This window comes from Pteropus alecto, unplaced genomic scaffold (assembly GCF_000325575.1).
Source record: "Pteropus alecto unplaced genomic scaffold, ASM32557v1 scaffold12, whole genome shotgun sequence".
NCBI classification, from domain to species: Eukaryota; Metazoa; Chordata; class Mammalia; order Chiroptera; family Pteropodidae; genus Pteropus; species Pteropus alecto.
This window is the reverse complement of record NW_006432669.1, coordinates 9,259,970-9,282,421: the sequence shown is the minus strand read 5'-3', so window position 1 is coordinate 9,282,421 and position 22,452 is coordinate 9,259,970. Positions and strand designations below refer to the sequence as shown.

The following is a 22,452-nucleotide window of genomic DNA, read 5'->3' as shown; positions in this document are numbered from 1 at the left end:
AAAAATTAACTTATACAACGCAGCTATAAGAAGAGATGAAATACTGCCATTTGTAACAACATGGAAGGATCTTGAGATAATCATGCTAAGCAAAATAAGTCAGACAGAAAAAGCTGAAAGTCACATGATATCACTTATACATGGGATATAAACCTAAAAGCAACAAATGAACAGGACAAACAAACAGAGACTCATGGACATGGACTGACTAGCGGTTACCAGAGGGTAGGGGGTGGGGGAGGAGAGGGGTGGTAGATGGAGTATAGGGGGTCAAATATAGGGGAGTAGGAGGAGGGTGAAGTGGGTAAAGAGATCAAATATATGGTAGCTGAAGGAAACTGGACTTTGGTGGTAAACACACAATAGAATATATAGATGTCAAATTATAACGTATACCTGAAAATTATATAATTGTATTAACCAACGTTACCCCAATAAACTTAATTTAAAAAATAAAGTAAAATAAATAAATGCATAAACATGTTAAAAAAAAAAAAAGAAAAGCTGTGTGATGGCCACTGTGTGACTGCATATGGCCCTATCAGTGACATTCTAAAACTGCTAGCCACGATATGGCATTAAGAAGATAATCTTTCATTAATGGAGGACAAATTATGGGTTTAGGGACTTTGTGGCCACTCTATGGAATTTCTCATTCTGTATTCTCATCTACCACAGACTGGACATTTTAATAAGCCTTACTTAGCTGAGTCTCCACTGCCCAGTTCTCCAACTAATCTGCCTTGTTCAAGCCCTGGGTTCATCCTTATTAAATAAGATAATAGTCATCTGTGTTTACATTTCTATTTCAGACTATTGACCTGACCAATCAGCTCACAGCTCAAGTAGACTATGATTGCCCTCTACTGGGTCTACTTGGGCATGACCAGCACTAGCTTGGCTGACTGACTGATAATTCTGATTGATTTAGGCCTTGTTTTTTTTCAATTTTGGCCTTGGAGCATCTGACATTTTACACTAGGGGTAGACTATAGTCCTGGAAACGTCTTCTGTAACAAATAGCAGTCTTCGGCATTAAGACAAAGAAAAATATCTGGATGGAGACACATCAAAATGTTAACAGTGGTCACCTCTAAAGTTGGGGAGTGAAGTGAGGTGGAGGGCTTAGGGAGCTCCATATTTATTTTTCATACTTCTAAGTGTTTGAAATTTTTTTTTAAAATTAGCAATGTATTCCTGTATTACTAAAATATTTTTAAATAAATGACTTTTTAAATGAAATAAATACTTTAAACAACACTTCATAGTTTATAAACTGCTTTTCATCTGTTACCTCCTTAGAACCCATGGCTGTCCTGTGAGATACTTTCCTATCCACTTGTCAGAGAAATGTAATTCTTATCTGTTATTTTGTACCATGTATTAAGTTTTTCACGCATATCTATATCTAATCTTCACAATATTTCTACAATATAGGTACTATTGTTAAGACCATTTTATACATGAGGAAACTGAGGTTTAATGATATTAAATGAGTTGTTCAGGGTTCCACAACAGTAAGTGGTCAATTGGGGATGTAAAATTGACTCACAGTCATGAAGGAATTTGTACAAGATCAGGTAGATGGTAGAGAAGGGTAAAACCCAGGTCTCCAGACTTCTCTTCCACATGTGGGCCCTCAGGCTTGCCATCACAGGCTTCTCTGAAGTTCTGTTCTCATGTACTAAGCAATCACACTTGTAGAATTTGGAGGAAGGAAAGAAGGATTGGAATATGCCTATGGTGTCTTAGTATAACATTCAAACTGAAGAAGCTACTAAGGTGAAAGGTCAACTCTATGACTTTGTTGAGCTTTAATGGAAAAAGCTTAGGTGTTAGAGTTATGAAACCTAATCTGGATGCCAAAATCTGCCTTACATTACATACCTGCTAGCTGTGTGAACTTGGGTAATTCACTTAACCTCTATGATCCTCAGTTTCTGTATTGCTTTAAAAAGCCATTTTTAAGAGATTTACATGAAAGTGACTTTGCAAAGGTATTTACAGGCATGCCCTGGAGATATTGTAGGTTCAGTTCCAGACCACCATAGTAAAGTGAATGTTGCAATAAAGGGAGTCACAAATTTTTGGTTTCTCGGTGCACATAAAGGTTATGTTTACACTAAATTGTAGTCTATTAAGTGTGCAATAGCATTATCTAAAAAATAAACAATGTACAAACCCTAATTAAATAACACCTTATTGCTAAACAAATGTTAACCATCATCTGAGCCTGTGGAAAAAAGACCCAGACTTGCCACGTCGTCACCTTCAATTTATAAAATACGCCAATATCTGCAATACACAATAAAGCAAAGCACAATCAAAGGAGGTATGCCCATACTATAGCACCTAACTTACAATGGCTGCTCCATAAATAGTCACATGATATGTTCATGGCATTGAAAGTCATATTGGGAACTGGACTGGGAGCAGGTCATCCTAAGACAGAAGGATATTGGTTTATTTTGTTTTAATAGAGGAAGTCTGGTGGCATTTTAGACAGAGGGGAAGGTGCCAAAGATGGAGAGGGGAGAAAAGACTAGAGAGAATGTATAAATCGGATAGGTACTGGTGTGAGACTACAGAGAGATCTGTAGACACTCTAAAGGACAGTTATTGGGAGCCTTGGATAAGGGAAATCAGACTTTTCATGGTGGAAATGAGAGAAAATGAGGTATTGCACCTATGATAGGAAGCAATGTCATCTCTTGACATAACTGGGCATGAAGTTAGACAAGAAAGAGTGGAGAAAATTTAGAAAACACACAGCTGAAGAAAAATGAAATATCTCAGCCACAGAGCTGGACCGATTGAGGAAGGAAGAGAATTTTGGCAAATTAAGTCAACAGTTTCCTTCCTCCAGAAACACAGAGCAGCTTGGAATGGAAATGCTTATCATGTAATGGTCTGTTCTCATGTGTCTCTGTCGAGCTGGTTTGTGGACAGTTAATGATTACCAAGGGGTCATTTTCTCCATTCTGTCTTATCTTCAATGTTCTCTAGTTGGGAGGGGAGTTAAAATGGGGGAATAAATGAAAACGTTTGATGCTAATAAGCAAGCAAAGGATTGTACCCTTGTTGCTAATCGTAGTCACCTTCTCACTTGCCTGAGCCAACACAACTGCTCAGCCATGTTTTACTGGCCTCATCTGCCTGCTGAATTTACTACCACAGCTTTTGAATTCACTACCACATCTCTAATTTCTTCAAGCCCTGGCACTAACGTGGCTCCTACCCGCCATCCCCAAGACAACAGCTCTTACTTTATCCAGATAACTGATATCCAGTTTGGATTCCCCAGTCTATGTCTGTGACATAAATGGCCACCCCTGGAGATGTGCAGTGCGATGGCCCAGGTTCCCTCCTGTCCCTGTCAACCTAATTTCTTCACCATCCATCCCTGCACGAAGAGGTGAGACTCTCTTCTTTATGGAGGAAGACCTGTGGCCACTCCAAAGGCAGATCCTTGGGAACTTTCACTGAATCTTATTCACTCCAAAGGCAGATCCTTGGGAACTTTCACTGAATCTTAAATTATTCTCCTTACTTACAGCTTCTCCCCACCTCAGCCTGTCCTAGATATTGTGGCCAGGTTAGCATTATAAGTCAGCCCAGAAACCAACAATGACTGCATGCTATTGACCTTTAATGTTCCATTTCTGCCCCTCCACCTTCTGGTTCCAATCTACCATGTCAACCTACTTCTCTTTATAAATTCTGTGTTTAATCACCTAGAACCTTTTTAATCCCTAAATATAACTCAAGGTTTCTCATCTCTCTGCCCTTGTTCTTTGTTTCTTCCAATCTCACCCTCATTCACTCCGATCTCGATGCAAAACTTCAATCTATCGTTCAAAATTCATCTCAAGGGCCACTTCCTCCATGAAGACTTTGCTGACCTCCCCAATTTGGTGTCACTTGTTCCCTCTTAGAAACCCTAAGGTGTGGATGGTTGCCTCTCTTGTTGTATGTTCTCTATCTTCTCTTACAACAGAGATTCTTAACTCATTCTCAGAGCCACCTGGGGTGCTCTCTAAAATTGTATGTGCCTGGGCCCTACTTCAAAGCTTTTGGCTCAGTAGCTGAATTGGAGCCCACATCTGTATTTTTAATACAGATTCTGATGTAGAGCTGAGACTGGGAATCATTGCCTTATTCTAAATTTTTCCCCACAGAGAGAACAAAGAGGATTACTAGGAAGGATAAATGGAATAGTAAGTTTGAATCAGATCTCTGAACTTCGGTGTCCTTATCTTTAAAATGGAGATAATAGATAATAACCCCTACTTCCTTGGGTTGTTATGAAGCTTAAGGAAGATAATAGATAGTGGATGTCTTAGACAGAGTCCTACATAGTATAGACACCTAACATACATATTTCTCTCACTTGATAGTAAAGATTGCCAGCTTAGCACAGTGGTTAATATATGCTGGTTTGTGTAATTTTAACTTAACCACTTAGATTCAGTGCAATGGGTGTGTAAGTATAGGCATATGTTCCCTGGCTTCAAGCTGTATGGAAGTTACTTCATCATTCTGTGGCTTAACTTTAAAGTACTTCTCTTTCTTAAAAGGGGACCTTTTCAACATTGCTAACTCAATTCACAGAATGGACACATGAACTAGGATGGTCATAATTTTATCACATTCATCATACAAAAAGGATACCACATTAGAGGGTTTACGCAGAGCTTTTACGTATACTATCTCATCTAATCCTCTCGATGCCATAAGAGGGAGACATTAATGTACCAGTTTTATAGATGTGGAAGTTGAGCTTCAGAAAAATCCAGATGATTTGCTAAAAGTTGTATAAGTAGGAAGTGGCAGAACTACAATTTTAATCCAGTTTGTATAATTTTAAGTCCAATGCTCTTTACCCTTCTCCACGACTGACCCCAACAATCACCCTGTTAACTTGATCAGACTGTATAAATATCATCCTAATCATCAAAGTTCAAAAATGCCTAATGCAAAGGACACTTTGCCTTGGCTTATATAAATCAAATTAGCCATATACTTTACTGGGTATACTTCTGAGCTTAGTGCATGCTGATTCCTCTACTGGTTCACATTCCTTATTGGCAAACTCCGACCTATCCTTCAAGATTCAAGCACACACAAACACTTCCAGGCAGCTTTCCTAGCTACCTATGTTCATCCCAACTGGCTAGACCAGTTCTTTTGTTTTTCTCTTTAACTAAAAAAAGACAAACTATATCTATGCATTCAGTTTCATCTCTTTAACCCTAAAAAGCAAAACTGAGCTATGAAAATACAACTTGTTATCTCTGCTGTGGACCAGCACATCAGATGATCAGACTAGGTGGCTATCTACTGGTGGTGGCATTAGGGAAACAGAACTATCCTCCTTGCCTTGATTGTATTATTTCTATCCGAAACTAAATTTTCTTCATCTTCTTACTTGCTCTGAAATTCATTTTATAGGGAACAATGCCTTTATTTTTAAAAATTTTGTTTGCTTGGTTTTTTTCCTAGTAAGAAATTGACCTGAAAGGAAATAGCCCCTAAGTTCACACTGAAGTGTAAATGACTGATAGCTGATCAGGATTTTCGGGAGGGTCAGGAAGGGGGCCTGCAAGAATTCTGGGTTTCAGGCATCAAAAGGGGTGAAGTACAGACACCATGCAGGCAGGTAGTGATTAGTTGTGAAGAAAAGATTCAGAAAGCAAAAGCCAGAGGCCCTGGAAACAAATGTGGCTGGACCTATTGTCAGGGATCCAGACCCAACAATTCTGTTTTTCAACACATTTATACCAATGCCAAAGAACTGAGATCACCAAAGTGTTAAATTCTTATCTAAATCACTCACCATTATGTTCAAAAGAAAGTGTATTTATAAATCTTGTAAACAAGTCGGTACTTCAAAATAATTCAACATAGTGTAGATCAATGTTAAGGCATTCTTGTTTAGTAAGAAAAGGTTTTTTCACTAAAGACCTAATGTGGGGGAAGCCACGTTATGACTAACTTGTGCACCTAGGAAGGGTTAACATGATCATGACCTTAGAACATCTTGAACAAGTTGGAGGGGAAATGCTACCACATGTGTACAAGAATGGATCACCACATTTCTGCATGTCCACTATCTATTTCTCCTTCAAGGTCCAGTTCAAATTCTGCCCCCATCATGAAGCCTTCCTTGATTCCACACTTCCTACCCTCCACCACCACTATTGTTTTTTCCCTCCAGACTCCCACAGCATTTCATCTGAATTGCAATTAACTTATATTTAACAATCAATTACCTATCATAGCACCTGGCATATGGCGATGTCAGGAAATGTGTTTTGAATGAATGCAGGAATCTACATATGAACACTAATCTTCTGCCCAGATATGTTCTAACCCAAGACACACTTCTTTAGATTGTTTACAACGATTGTAAGAAACAGCAGGAGGGAACTGAACTACTTACCCCGGCATCTCAAACAAAGACATTATTGACATTATGTGACATATACATTACATATCATACATGTTGACATATATTTATATACAAGATATCTGCCTTTCAGAATACATATAAATATATGTAAATGAATATATACAAAGACTGTATGGTAACATGACCTACATGCATGCAGAGTCAAAGCGAGTGGGAAGAGGTGACATGATTTGAAAAGCATGCCCAAGGGCCCTGACCAATATAGCCTCGTAAGTAGCCACATTGTCTGCAAATTCTCTCTCAGTGTCATTTTCCCTAGGGAACATGCGACATCTCATTCTCTCTCCCTCTGGTCTCCTCCATGAACACAGGCAACATAACCCAGTTGTCACAGGCCTAGAGCTACTGCTCCATTATGGACCAGTCGGACATTCGAGTGGAGACTATAGAACAGCCAGATATAGCAGCTGCCAGCTCAGTCTCTCTAAACATACCACCTGGGATTGAACTCTGGTTCCTTCACAAATTGAGCATATGACCTGTACAAATCATCTCACTTCTCTGGATTTGATTTCATCTGACCTCCCAAGGCCACATGAGGATGACTGGAGGTAATATTTGTACAGTATGTATGTCTGGGACATAATAAATATTCAGCAAACATTTATTATTATCATCATCAGTATTGCTTTCTTCATCTTTTCTGTGGAAAACCAGCTCATAAGCTGGAGATAGATATTCTAATACATCGATGCCAAAACCACATCCTCCAGAAGCTGCTCCAAGACCCCCATACAAATCTTGCTTTGTCACAACACGCCCAGGCACACTCTCCTCACATACAGCAAGGGTGGGTAAGCACAGAGATTCTCAAATTGGGCTCCTTAGTCTCAAGATACCCGCCACTAAGCTAACAATATCCCCCTGAGTAAATTAATAGAGCCTCAGCATCTTACAAACCCACAAATGCAAACCCGTAGATAACTGCTGTTCGTTAACTTTGGGATTAGTCTCTTATTCCTTTTCCTTGACCAGACAATTTTACAAAAGTAAATATCTTACTAAAAACCCTCAAAGCAAAGAGTAGCAAGTTTACAAATACTTTATTTCCTGTGGGAAGAATCCTCCATTTTGGGGTACTAAATCACATTATAACATTGCAAAATTGTCAGAGTGTAATTAACCTGTGTTTCTTCACATTCCTGATGTGGCAACTGTTTAGGACATGGCTTTATAAGGGACCAAAAGAGAGCAGTGAGGAACACATGATGCTGTAAATGTCAGGGCACCCACCAGGGGAAGGACCAGAGTGGCAGAGAGGAAGGCCAAGAGAAGCAGAGTTTGGAGGAAAGGCCATGTTCAGACGAAAGATGCTTCCACTTCTGCTCTTATTCCACATGCAGTTTTCCAAGGCCTTTCCAGTACCTTCTACATTCCAAGAAGAGAAAAGTATACACGTTGTTCAGGTAAATTGACAGTTAGGTGGGTGGTTAATTGATTTGCTGGTTATTAGGAAATTACATTGGTTGTGTTCTCTTGTTAGTTAAAAACAGCCTGAAAGAAATTTTGTGGGTGATTTGTTTGAGTTTGAACATCTCGTTTCAGTGATTTGGAGGGTTCCAAGTTGGATTCTCTCAAAACCAGGCATGAAAACAAGCTAGGTTCTTCAGACCCTGGGAAAATACTGCTGCCAAGCTGCCTCAAGCTGGGGAATACGTTTAGAAGGAATGGTTTTAATTACAAAACTAAGTGGTTTTCTTTTTTACTTACCTAAGATTTTCCCTTCTAGAATATCTGCAATCTGGTTAATACATGTCTAGTGCTTTCCATATGACTTGTCTTTGCAGCCAAAAATGCCAGGTGTACAAGGGCACATGAGGATGGGAAACTATAAGGAATAAAAATCAGTTTAGAGTAAATCAGATTTCTTTACACCACATTATGGGGCTGTTTATAAACTCTTGGAAGCACTATAAAAGCAGAACCAGTAGTTTTTTTCCATTGTTTCACAGTATGAACATCAGGCCCAATTTTTAAGAAACACAAGAGAAGGCTGTCACAAATTTGTCATGCACAATTTTCTTAGCATTACGGTTTTAGAAAAGCATTATTCTTGTTTCTTTTGTTTCTTTTACCTTTTAAAAATATCTCCTACAATGGTAATAGTAATCTCTGGGCTAATAGCTAGAGTTTATTGAGTATTTACTCTGTACCAGGCATTCTGCTAAATATTTCATAAATATTATCTCATTTCATCTTCATGACAACCCCGTGAAAGTGGTATTATTATTTCCACTTTAGAGATGAAAGTGAATCTTAAGTCAGTTAAATGATATGTCCAAGAACTCAATTTGTAGCAGAACTTAGATTTGAACCCAAACCAATCTGAGAGCATGGAAGTTCTCTGTCCTGTGTCACTTGCAAAGTGCCAGGTGTTCACAGGATGCTTAAGGTGAAAGAAAAAGTCTTATGATTAACGCCCTTCAGAACCTTTACTTCCTAATGAGTATCTCCCCTTTCAAATTGCTGCTGAGGTGGACAAAATGCTAATGGCAGTGGTGCTGTGGTTTGAGTTCTTTTGAAATTGTCAATTCTCATTTGAGAAGCAATGCGATGAGCTAGGACCTGAATTGTCATCTCAGCAAGTTCCAATAGGCACTCTTCTCTCAAAGTCAACCTATGAGTTAATGTTTTTGTTCCTGTGACTATCAGGTTATTAGACTGTTATAAGTCTGCAGAAACTTAAAAAGAATGCAAAATGCCCCGAGAATCAAAGGTAATTCCACAGCAAGTTACCTTCCTTACATATTTGTCTTTGTCCAGAGTTACCTAGAACACTTCTACCAGTTGCCACGAAACAGCTCTAAATTTGAAAGGAAAAATGGCACTAGTGTGATTGTTGAAACACTCAAAGAAATGCAGCGATTCTTTGGGTTGAATGTGACTGGGAAGCCAAATACGGAAACTCTGGAGATGATGCAAAAGCCTCGCTGTGGAGTGCCTGACCATGGCGGTTTTCTGTTAACACCAGGAAATCCCAAGTGGAAACAAACTGACCTGACCTACAGGTGACATTTCCATTTTCAAAATCCATTCATTCATCCAGTGTTTATTGAGCATTTATTATGTGCCAGGCACTGTTCCAGGACTGGAGATACACCAGGACAAATAAATAAATATCCCTGCCCTTGTAGAGTTTAGATTCTATTGAATGAGTATGAGATTAAAAGGGTAAACATCCCCTGGGTTCTCTTCACCATTTTTGTTTTCCTTCTCTAATAACCCAAGGAAGACTATGGCAATGTGACAGCCTCTATAAGAACTCACTTAACACTCCCAAAATCCTTATCATTGCTGGAGAGAAACTAGCCCCAGCTTTTGTGCAGCCAATAATAATAATAATAATAATAATAATACCCAATATTTATCGAATGCTACTATTGGCCGCATAATGGACTAAATGTTTTACATGTATTTAATCCCCTACACCAACCCTATGAAAGGAGTAATATTTTACTATCCTAATTTTATAAATAAAGAAATTGAGTTTAAAGATATGCAGTAACTTGTCCAGAACCCATGTCTGTCTTCAACCCTGAGCCCTGTACTCCCTCCTTATACCCTCTCCAGTGGTAGCTTGTCACATATGTAACTCACTCCAAAATGGAGAAACACAATCTGTTGATGGACTGCTGTTCTGAACAATTATGAGCCCTTCACATATATTCTCATTTTGAAGGATTATTAACTATACCCCTCAACTGTCAAAGGCTGATGTGGAAGCAGCTATTGAGAAAGCCTTTGAAGTCTGGAGTAACGCATCACAGCTGACCTTCACTAAGGTCTCGCAGGGAGAAGCAGACATCAATATTGCTTTTGCCCAAAGAGGTGAGCTCGAAGCGGTCATGCTCAATTTTGCTTTCTCTGACTAACATGAGACTTGGCAAAGGCCTAATACAAATTGTTTTATTTCAGCTCATGGTGACAATTCTCCATTTGATGGACCCAATGGAATCCTTGCTCACGCCTTTCAGCCAGGTCTGGGTATTGGAGGAGATGCTCATTTTGATGCAGAAGAAACATGGACCAAAACCCCCGAAAGTAAGTTAACCAAGTTTAGGTCAACTTGCAGCTTCTGAATAAACATTTGCCACATTATAATTTACCCTTACATGCAAACACACACACACAATTTTTTTGTAACACTTCAAACTCACACAAACTGACCATTTAAATTTTTGCTATCTCAAGATACTAAGTCAATTTAGGTTTTTTTAAAAAAAAATCCTGAGGCTAATTACTGACCTTGTTTCCTAGGGCAGGAATCAGAAAGCTACAGACTATAGTTAAATCCTACCTGGCCCTGTTCATGTAAATAAAGTTTTACTGGAACAGGACCATACTTATTTGTTTATGTATCATCTATGGCTGTTTTCATGCTACAATGGTAGAGCTGAGTGGTTGTGACAGAGACCATATCACTCACAAAGCCTAAAATGTTCACTATCTGGATCCTTACAGAAAAAGTTTGCTGACCACTGACTGTCTTAGGGTTTATTATTCTTTTAATATTCTAAAATTTAATGATGTTTGAAAAAAGTCCTATTTTAGGAAATTCAGAAATAATTGAGTTCATTTAGAAAACCCTCCTACATAGAAAAGAGCAGCCATCTTCTTTTTTATCTAGTTATTTTGTCTTCACCTAGCTCTTTTTCAATCATATGTTCCTACGTAGCAAACCATCCCTTTCAGAAGACTCAGAATAAGAAGAGTTGACCAACTGAAGGGAAGAACTGAAGATAAGGACAGGTATACCCAGTCCATGTGGTACTTCACAAGGCCATGAGGTGACAGTATGTCACAGAGCATCTTTTAGAAAATAATAGAAAAGGAAACTCTTACCTTTCTTGGCCTTGTTTCTCCCTCCGTTTCCTCAACATACATATTGTGTTTATTATACCTAAGTCCCTGTGCTAGGCGCTGCATGTACCCAAAGACAGATAACATTCTCCACTACTTTGCATTTCTATTGTTCTCCCCACTAGTGTAGACGGTCATTACCTCTGATTTGAATGAAATGATCCAGACTCCCACCTAGCCTGGTCACCTCCAATCTCTGCTCTCAAATTTTCCCCTATACTTCAGCAAGGCTTGTCTTTGGAAAGCCCATCTGGGATTAAATTAGTCCCCTGCTGAAAACTTTCAGTGTTTACATTTTCTGAACCAAATAATGTCCAAATACTTTCACTTGGTGCTGAAGGTTCTTGGTGATTTTCCAACCTCATCTTTCATGACTTGTCTTCATATTTCACATACAGCAGACACATTGTGCATTCACTATTCCTAGATCACACCGTGTGCTTTTCAATTTCTCAATATTTGCTTACATTGCTTCTTCTTCCTAAAATACCCTTCCCCACACCTCAAACCCCACCTTTCAAAATTTCTTTCTTCCTATGCTATCTCGAATGCCAACCTGTCTTATCTGTCAGCCTGAAATGAGGCCTTCCTCCTCAGAATCCCAACAGCCTTTGTTTCTCCTTCTCTAGCTGCTCTTCTCATTATTCTGTGCATTCAACTTCTTGCATCTATCTCCCCTTCCAGACTATTTGTCATAATAACCCCCCAGAACCCCCTCTCAAGGTACTCCAGGCACTCAAAATGGAAGGATATAGTGATCAAGAAAGCAAATCTTGGAGCATGGGTAGAATTTTACAAGGCTACTTATCAACAGGAAGTTGAACACTGCGGTAAGAGTACAAGTCTTGCCATCATACCTGGGGTTTGACCCCAGCTCTACCACCTATTAGTTGTAAGACTAATAACAAGATATTCAAAACCTGTGGGCTTCAGTTCCTTACTGTAAAAATATTTCTGACAATACTTCATAAAATGGATTAAATTATATTACCCTTCCTAGCATATAGAAAGCACTCTACAACTATGATTTAAAATGTCCACATGTGAGAAAATGCACAGTGTGTTCGTGAGGTGGCACATAGACTAGCGGAATGAAGGAGTCACATCAGAAGTCAAGCCCTCAGATATCTGCTGGAGCCAAGCAGAGGGACCTTGGACTTAGCAAAGGTTCTTAGGCTTTATTTGATAAGAAGTACAAGCCTTGGAAGTACTTAAGTTCCCAGTTGTGAAAGGCACTATGTTCGTATAAGTTAAAAGGTGAGAGAAGGGAGCAATAAGAGGGAGGGTTTGTCTCCTTCTGGTAGCTGCTTGGAGAGCTTAGAATCAAGGAAGAGCTGGTGTGAGGCTATGGGTGATAAGTGAATCAGCTCTGCATCTAAGGCTACTCTGCTGCCTGGCAGACTTTTCATCTTACTCTCTGTTTATTGAGACTCTACTAATGGGGCTGAGGGCCTGGGAGACTGGAGAGGAGTATGAGTGGCTGCACAAGAGGAGAGGGCTTCTGAGAGTCACAAGACCTCAGAATGGCTCTGCCATCATTTCTCTAAGCCTCAGGTCCACATCGATTAAATACGAGAATCAGAATAAAGGCAGTTTTTTCTTGATTCTAAGATTTCATAAGAAGCTCACATTCATCTAATCTCAACCTATAATGCCTACATTGATTCCTTTTAATCTTCATTTCTTCAGGTACCTGAAGGAAAAAAGAGAAAGACAGACATGGGCTATCTCTCCAGGCTATATCTCCAGGCTATATCTCCAGAGTTATATCTCCAGGCAGTTTTGGGTTAGAAGCCACATTCCTTGAGAGGACATTTCCACCACACTTGGATACACTTGGAGCCATTAACCACACATGCTTGCATTTCAGATTACAACTTGTTTCTTGTTGCTGCCCATGAATTTGGCCATTCCTTGGGACTCTCTCACTCCTCTGACCCGGGTGCTCTGATGTATCCCAACTACGCTTACAGCGACACCAGCACCTACTCACTCCCTCAAGATGACATCAACGGCATTCAGGCCCTCTATGGTAAGGTCATCTGAAGAACACTGCAGCACACGGTGAGACCTGGGCATGCCAATGGTGTTTGTTGCAGCCCTCTATGTGGTGATAGAAGTTGGAGAGCACCTGGGAGTCTATGGGGAGGAGAATGTGCAGGTAGAATGTGCTGGATCCATGCCACAAAGTGATGTGCACTTAGTGAGAAGCACTAAATTAGATGAACATATGGCAACAACATTGACCGGTCTTTAAAACATTGCACTTCATGGAAAAGAAACAGAATGATACATATTACACAGTGTATGAATCAAATTACACAAAATATGAATCTACGCAACTTTAAAATGTACTTAGACAAAGACAGGCATTTTCAAGAAACATGCTAACAAAAAGGTATATATTGAATACATTTAGATGGTTGTCTGTGGGGTAAGGAGGGGAATGGGAATGGAGTATGGAGAGAAAGTAACATTTTTTAAAGACATGACAAACTTTCCAGGGAGGGATATAGAAGCCTTTGGTCTTGTTATAAGTACACACTATCTGGGTAAGACCAGTGCATTTCTCTTGCCCTCTAGTGGCTGTGAGTAAGAACATGAAAACAGAGAAGCGGTTTGTAGCTCTAAAATTAAAGTATTGAAGGGAGTGGAATAGAGAGGAGTGGAATGGAAGACAGTGGAGTGGAGTGGAGTGGAATTGGGGAAAACGTTCTGCCCTCTCTGATGGGACAGCATTATAAAACCAAGTGTGCCAGGGCACCACGATTAGGGAACTTTTTCACCGTAGTATTTTTAGGAATGACAAGACCTACTCTAACTGTATTCCCCAGCTCCTCTCCCCCCCAAAACACTTCTTTCCTTTGCTCACCAATGTTTTAAATTCTCATAACTATTAGTATAGCCCTTCATTCTACAATGAGAAAACAAATTAAAATATTGCTAAAATTTGACTTAGATTTATGCTAAGAGGTAAAAGACTGATATCAGCTCCTTTCCTGAAGCTGGATTTTGGTGGGGAAGTAGAAACTGGATAGTAAGTGATCGAAAAAGCAGAAAGAGGAAGCAAGAGAGGGGAGAAGGATGGGATTAGGATTTTAAGTGAGGGGTCATAGAATTCTAATTTCTTTACTTCACAGTTTAACCTGGAATTGTCTCTGAAAATCACTATCACTCATATTTAAAAAAAAAAATTAAGAGGGCCAAATGTGCAGTTACTTTGATGCCTTGTGTAATAGCCTGGTAGCATTTCTCCTCATGTGAAGACCCCTCACCATCCTGAGAAGTACTGAAACACAATTAAAAAAATCACACTGGACTTATGCTTATAAAAAGCCTTTTTTTTTTTCAGGTCTTTCAAAGAACCCTATCCAACCAACTGGACCAAGCACACCCACAACCTGTGACCCCCGTCTGACATTTGATGCTATCACCACACTCCGCGGAGAAATATTTTTCTTTAAAGACAAGTATAAGATTAAACTATTCCTTCCTTTGGCTTCTTTTGGCATAACTTAGAACTGGATTCTAATTAAGTCACACATTACACATTACTTAGCTTTTCCTTTGAATTCTACACATATGCATCTTGTTGGAATGTACAGTGTTTTCTGGGTAACTGGAACATCCAGGAAAAGAAAACTGAAACATTCATGAACATTCAGATGTTTGTGGTGACGTAAACAAAAATGGGTTCTAGCTGCTTGGGAACTCCATAGCCAGGTTCATCTGACACCAAAGCATCATTCAGTTCCACCCAAATTCAGTCAAGTAAATGGAAATTATCACTTAATAAACTGCAGGGCAAATCATCTAAGTGATTGAATTTTTCAATATTCCATCAGCTATTTTGTGATTATGTAATCACAGGCTGAGTGTACTTGTATTGTTTTTGCTGAAGTGTTCTAAATATTCCCATCATTTAGGAATATGAATAATAAAAGAGGAACGATAATAAAAGAGACTACTTATTTTAGTCTCTTTTTTATTGTAGGAACAATAATAACATTTTAATTATTTTAAATTAAAATTTTAATTATTGTAGGAACAATAATAAAAGAGACTAAAATAAGTCTTGTCAATGTATGAGGAGAGAACAGTGCAAAAATGTAATCGGATAAGGTCGCTCCTATGATCCCTTCTGAAAATAGTAAAGCATTCACCAAATGGATAATATCACCATAAAGCACGGGCCATCTGTTGGTCACTGCTAGAAACTTTGCATTCATTATGTTGCCATATCCTCTCAGCAATCTTAAGAGGGCCAGTACTAGCCCAAAACTCACAGAAGCTGCCTACTTAGATTACATTGTGTGTGGTTCTCTCTCTTGTGTTCCCTTAGATACTTCTGGAGAAGGCATCCTCAGCTACGAACAGTAGAACTCAATTTTATTTCTCTATTCTGGCCAAAACTGCCGAGTGGTATACAGGCTGCTTATGAGGATTATGACAGAGACCTAGTTTTCCTATTTAAAGGTGAGTGCTTAGAGTTTTCATCTCATTTTAATTCTCTCCGAAGGGAGGAGAAGGACTTCTCTGTGATCCCTATCAGGTTCAGAGAAGGTGAGCCAATGAGAGAGTGTTATGCTGGCCAGGCTTTTATCTAGAATCCTGGGTTAGGTCCCAGCTCTGTCACTAACTACTGTGTCAACTTGAGCCTCAGTTTTCTCATCTACAAAATGAAAAAACATTAATAGGCCACTTTTAATGTTTCTCCACTCTCATCTCAGATGTAATTTTCTAAGATTCTCCAAAGCTGTAACTTAAGCTCTGTCACATGAGATAAGACATCCAATTATGAGGCCCTAAATGTCAAGCTAAGAAGTCAGAATTTTTTTTATAGGAGCTGGGGAACCATTGGGGCTATCACAGCCCAACGAACTTCACTTTACCACCTTTATCTTTTAAAGACTATTTGTCCCATTTTCATTTCTATTATTAATTTATGCAAAGGCTAAGAAGTGGTCCACATTATTTTGTAGGAATGGAAGAACTTTATCTAACGCATAACCTAAATCATTTGCAGGCAACCAATACTGGGCCCTGAGCGGCTATGACATTCAGCAAGGCTATCCCAAGGATATCTCAAACTATGGCTTTCCAAGCAGTGTCCGAGCAATTGATGCAGCTGTTTCCTACAGCTCAAAAACATACTTCTTCATAAACAACCAGTTCTGGAGGTAAGGTAAACTATTTTTTCAACTAGAGATTGAAATCTATGTTTAGTTACCCTGTGTACAAACCACTAACAATCAGGCAGCTGGTTTTAAAAATCTAGGAGATCTTTGATAGGCATTCTTTTTTATAAGGTGATTGATGTTGCTATGACTTTCGAAAATTTCATTTTAAAAAAATTAAAATGCCTGCACAATGGGATTGAGGATTCTATATCGTGAAATAGAGCAAATCTTAATAAAGTACTAGGATGGGATGCAAAGAAAGAATTAGGCTAATTCTCAATTATGAGTTAAATTCTAACATACTCAAGCAAATGTTATTCATATCACCTACAAAATTTGGTACCCAAGTTAGACTTATTATTACATTTATTGAGGTGGGGGGAGAGAGAGAGAGAGAGAGCATGACAGGTTACATACCAATTAACTAAAAGCTCTAGAAAATATAGCTCTTCTTTTTAAAAATAACATTGCATCAGCAATCCAAAGCCTGTTTAGTATTAATGATATCCCTATATCTTATAGATAGGTAGAGAAGTTAATCATTCTTAGTCACAGTTAATAGGATACTGTCAAGACTGAATGAGAAAATAAATGTGAAGGCACTTTGTAAAGTATATGAAATTTAAAGAAAACCATTATCATTATACACTATTTTGGTCTTAAAACGTAGAATATTCTTTTTTCTCGTCAGATATGATAACCAAAGACAATCTATGGACCCAGATTATCCCAAAAGCATAGCAAGTACCTTTCAAGGAATAGAAAGTAGAATTGATGCAGTTTTCCAGCAAAATAGTAAGTAGTAAAAAATACTAGTAATAAATTTGTTTAAATTTTTAAATAACACATTTGCATTTGAATGTAATCTTGGGATAGGAGTGAGGTCTTTTTAATTGAAAACATCTGAGATCTTACTTCCACAGGTTAATCCAATACATTGTCTCTCTCTCTCTCCTTTTTCTTCTTCTTTTTTTTTTACAGACTTCTTCTTTTTCTTCAGTGGACCAAGATATTATGCATTTGATATTAATGGTCATAGAGTCACTAGGGTTGACAGAAGTATTAGATGGCTTAATTGTAGATAAAGTTGAAGTGAAATCAAGTGTATCTATATCCATTTTCTGAATATAAAAGAGAAGTCTAATTTTCATATGCATTACATTGTGTCCCATTTATAGTTTTCTCAATATTAAGTGATGTTGTTTGCTATCACTATACTTATTGGACCCGCCCTCACTAAAAATACATTTAGAGTATTCCACTATTTACAGAATCTGATTTAGTATTTTTATATTCTATCTCAGGTTAGTGAATCTATCACAAAGAGAAGGAGATTAAGTCTTCTCTGTCACCTCAGTATTCACTATTTCATTACTTTCTTTTCTGACTTTAAACATGTCTTATGTATACTGCTATGTGCAATTTAGCACTGGATTTTGGTTAGAAGTAATAATTTGGTTAGAAGTAAGACAGTACCCTGGCCTCTACCCCAAATGTGCTATTTTTCCACTCTTGGAAAGAAATATTATTAATAAATGTTATGTTATGGGTTGAATTGTATCCCCGCTAAAGAAGATGTTGAAGCCCTGACCCCAGGTACCTATGAATGTACCTTCTTTGGAACTAGATTCTTTGCATATGTAATTAGTTAAGATGAGTTTATACTGGAGTAGGGTGGGCCTAAGAACTGCAGTCTCTATGAGAAGAGGAGAGACATAAACACATAGTGGAGAAGGCCACGTGAAGATAGAGGCGAAGGAGATTGGAGTGACACATGTGCATACCAAGAACTGCTGGAAACCACCAAAAGCTAGGAAGAGGCAAGGAAGGATCCTCCTAGAGCCTTCAGAGAGAAGAACACGACCCTTCCAACATCTTGACTTTGGACCTCTAGCTTTCATAACTATGATAGAATAAATTTCTGTTGTTTTAAGTACCAAGTTGTGATATTTTGTGACAGCAGCCCTAGGAACTTAATACAGTATATCTGCACTTAAGAAAAGGAATGAACACAGAATGACAAAGTTGAACCCTGAGTAAGAATTAATGGCATCTTTCCAGGAGAGGAGCAGCAAAAAGGATAGGTACCACTTTCTTTCTTCCCTGTTCCCCATGACCTTTTTCTAGAATCCAAGTAAATGAATTTGCTTTTCCCTGGGATACTCAGGAAGACACCCTCTACAGATAACTAGAGTTTACTGCACAAACAACAATGCTGGGCATGAAAGTCAATAAATCTCACTAAATTGCATTAAATTGAGCTTAGGTGCATAAATTTATTAATGACTCTTTTCTGTTAAAAACTTTACAACTTGTGGTACCATAATGGCTAGTCCAGACATCAAATTCATGTCATATCTGCAGTTGTTAAAATGTAATGTACCTTATTACACAATAAATATGTTGTAAATTATTGTAAATTATATTTATCACTAGCACATCCTATTTTCTTTTTCTGTTAAAGTTTTTAAATCCCACAGATAATTATTATTTAGTATAATTTAGAGCCTTATTCTGGTTCAAAATTGTATGTTAAATGAGTTCAAAATAAATATTTCATTTTAAATGATTGACATGATCTACTATAATTTCTTAGATACTATCACATAGTTCATCTAAAGTATAAAATACAGCAAATTTTGATACATATGCAGTCATTTATTCCCTTGTCAGAATTATAATGTTGATATTTAGCTTTTAGATATTGCTTCATAGGTCATGAAATATTTTATAAACAATGTCCTCAAAAATTACCCTCAAATACGTCAGCACGTAACTCTCATCTTATTTTACAAGATGAGAAAACAGAAACTAGGATAGACTATAATTTTACTCATTTGTTCGTTTATTCAACAAGAATCAGTCACCTACATGTTACAGATGCCGTGCTAAGAAAAGTGAGAAAGATGTATAAAGAATTCATTGTATAAAAGTAACAAGCACACAAAGACCTGTAAGAACTAAATACTAAAAGGTATTTCACTTTTAACAGTACATTCAATTTCAGACTGTCATATTTTCTGAAACTTATGTTAGTTTTTACAGGTATGAAGTTGGGAGATTCATCTTCTCAGAATACCTGCTAATTGTGCCAGCTAGTTATAATAGATTCTTGGCCCAAACCTCATCTATACATTTTTTGAGATAAGAACTAAATTCACATTATTTCTTTAACCATATTTCATTGCCATAGGAAGTGAATAGAAATATGAAGTATAATAAAGAATTCAAAAAATTTATTCCTTTTTAGTTTCTTTTTTGACAACATGTGGTATGTTCTGGCTGTTACATTGAGTTATGTGAATATAAAAGATGTAAGAATCTAAGCTTAGATTTTAAATAATGAGATTCTTTTTCATCTTAGTTTGAGTTCTTTGTCAAAAGCAAAGTCTACGACCTTGGTGCTATTATTTTATTAGGGACATGGTCCGAGGAAGCAAGAGTGAGGTAGCAAGCAGACTGAAACAGAGAAGGAGGAAAAGCCAATACAAGTACGTGTTACTGGTTTTTGCAATGGGGCTCGATTTCATCAGGAACACCTAAGAAGCCTACAGAACACCGTTCAATTGTTTAAACCTCCAGTGAAGAGAAGGTTGAGACATTCATCTTTTAGTTCCCTTCCCCATTGGGTGGCTCTAAGGCATTGATCTGTCAGGCTCTATGGCATCTCAATGCCCTGGGCAGAAAGCAGAAGGACACCCAGTATGTGCTTAAGGTGGGACTTTGTCAGAGCAACGTGAGTTACACAAACTCGTCCACTGCAACTGCAACTAAAATCAGAGGTGTGCCTAGGGCCACCAGAGGCATCTCCTATATCTTTGTTGCTAGGATATTAAAATGATGGAAAATTGAAGGAATTTTCTCTGGAGAAATTTACTAGCCCAAGAAAAAAATGATTTACAGATACCGAACTGTAGAATCTCAAGGTGGCAGAGGCTGCTAGTTGCCTACATTAATAGAATTTTCCCTTTTCTTTGCTGCAATAAGACCCCCAACTTCATTTGAGGTGGTAATGCAGCAGCTAAAAGACTACAGTTTGTAGCCTCACTAACAGCTAGATGTCGCCATGTATTTAATTTCTTGCCAAAATGTGAAAGCAAAATACCATTGGGGCTTCTAGAAAGAGACTGAGAATTTACTTTCTCTGCCTTCCCCTTTCTGCTGCCTGTAATGAAGATACAATCACCAGAGCTTGAGAAGCCACCTGGACCATGAGGCATTGCACCAAGAGAGTAGTGCAGCAAGATAAATGTTGCCTCCATCCCTGATGGTGTGGAATTATTATTCAAGCCTTGGATGAGCCTAGACTTCTGCTACGTGAGGGAAAAATAAATTTTTATTTTCTTAATCCTCTGTTATTTTGGGTTTTCCTACTATAGTCAGCCAAATCTCTATCCAATTAATATATCACGTGAAATTCCTAGAACCCACTCCACTTCGAGGCAGTGAAGTTCATCGATTGACAAGCCTTGCCCATACACACAGCGCTTCCAGTCAGCTTTCTTATCGCTCATTCATAGACAGACTGCACAACACAATCTCAAAACATTTGGGGGGGAAAAAAGGCTTCTAATGTGAACAATAGACACCAAACAAGAAACTTTGAAGAAATAGAGATAATCCTGGGAACAAAAGAAAATGTCTAAATAAAGTAAAATTATACTTAACATTCTCAAAACATAGGTCTATTTTACATCTAAAAACACTAACAAAATACCAAAAAAAATTAAAAAAAGAAGTCCTACAGATACATATTCCAGAAAGAGAAAGAGGAAAATGAGTGGGAAGAAATTATCAAAGAAATTATATAGGAAAGTTCCCTTGAATTAAAGTTTTCATAATGAATGGGCCCACTTACTGCCTAGATATGCCAAAGCAAAAGACCCACATCATTATGAAATTTCAGAGTATCTAAGAGAAGATTTCTGAATTTTTTCAAAAGAAAAACAAAGGAAAATATTAATAATTAGAATAGAAGGCTCCTCAACAGCAACATTAGATTCTAGAAAATAATAAATCAGTATCATCAAAATCCTAAGGAAATTTTATTTCAGCCTGAAATTCCATATCCAGATACTCTCTCAATCAAGTGTGAGGATGGATTAATAAAGGGCATTCCTAGGCATGAAAAGACTCAAAACATTCATTTTCCTTGTACCCTTTCTTAAACCCTCCATCCATACCTCCCATGGCTGTCTACACATATATTTGCTCTGGCCAGACCAAATTTTCTATAGTTCATTTCCACTGTTTTACCTGCTTCCTAATTTCTCTCTCCACCTGTGCAATCCAACTCCTATTCATTCTTTAAGACCCAATACAAGCCTCACCAGTTTAAAGACTCTAGCTCACATACATAAGCAGCGATCTGTCCACCTTTTGACCCTTCTCAGTCTCTAGAATCTTCACTGAGCATTTGCCACTTGCCTCCATTTTGTCTGGCATCGGTGTCTGTATATAACTGAATCCTCCAACAAGATTGGAATGGTATCTTATTCATACTTGTATTTAAAGTGATAGGTGAATAGCAGGTGCTCCATAAATATTTGATGTTTAGTTAATTACGGTGATTCAATTTCTGATTCAACTGTCTTTTCATGATACTATGTTTCCCAAGATATTATAGAGTTTCATTCAAAAAAATATTTTATAAACTCTCAAGAATTTATGAATAAGAAAACCTCCAACCTTGCAAGGACAAAAGTAATTTGGAGGCTGACCTCATATCATATATGATTGAGTAATGAACAATAGCTCTGTTTACTGAACAATCGCAGATCATGATTGCAAAATCAATTCAACCTAATTTAAAAAAAAAAAGGCATACCATGACACACTTCATGGCAAATGTCCTTTTTCTGTTATTAATTAAATGATGATACAAGCCAATTCATGCCACGTCTCACTATTATTTTCTAAATTCTATGCAAACAGAACCAG

General features: G+C 37.9%; 1 protein-coding gene across 1 annotated transcript; it reads left to right on the top strand.

Moving 5' to 3' along the window:
• The first annotated feature begins 7,700 nt into the window (after window positions 1-7,700).
• On the top strand, window positions 7,701-17,645 carry MMP8 (matrix metallopeptidase 8). The gene is made up of 10 exons (XM_006907514.2): window positions 7,701-7,878; window positions 9,236-9,480; window positions 10,152-10,300; window positions 10,388-10,513; window positions 13,203-13,364; window positions 14,685-14,802; window positions 15,675-15,808; window positions 16,359-16,512; window positions 17,204-17,307; window positions 17,494-17,645. The coding sequence occupies exons 1-10, from the start codon at window positions 7,768-7,770 to the stop codon at window positions 17,595-17,597; spliced, it is 1,407 nt and encodes a 468-aa protein (XP_006907576.1). The 5' UTR covers window positions 7,701-7,767; the 3' UTR covers window positions 17,598-17,645.
• Window positions 17,646-22,452: the final 4,807 nt, after the last annotated feature.

Excerpts from the sequence above, each read along its gene's own strand:
- MMP8 (XM_006907514.2), top strand. The coding sequence starts at position 7,768 with ATGTTCAGACGAAAGATGCTTCCACTTCTGCTCTTATTCCACATGCAG. Across the intron at positions 7,879-9,235 it reads AAAGTATACACGTTGTTCAG|AGTTACCTAGAACACTTCTA; the intron begins GTAAATTGACAG and ends GTCTTTGTCCAG. Across the intron at positions 9,481-10,151 it reads CAAACTGACCTGACCTACAG|GATTATTAACTATACCCCTC; the intron begins GTGACATTTCCA and ends CTCATTTTGAAG.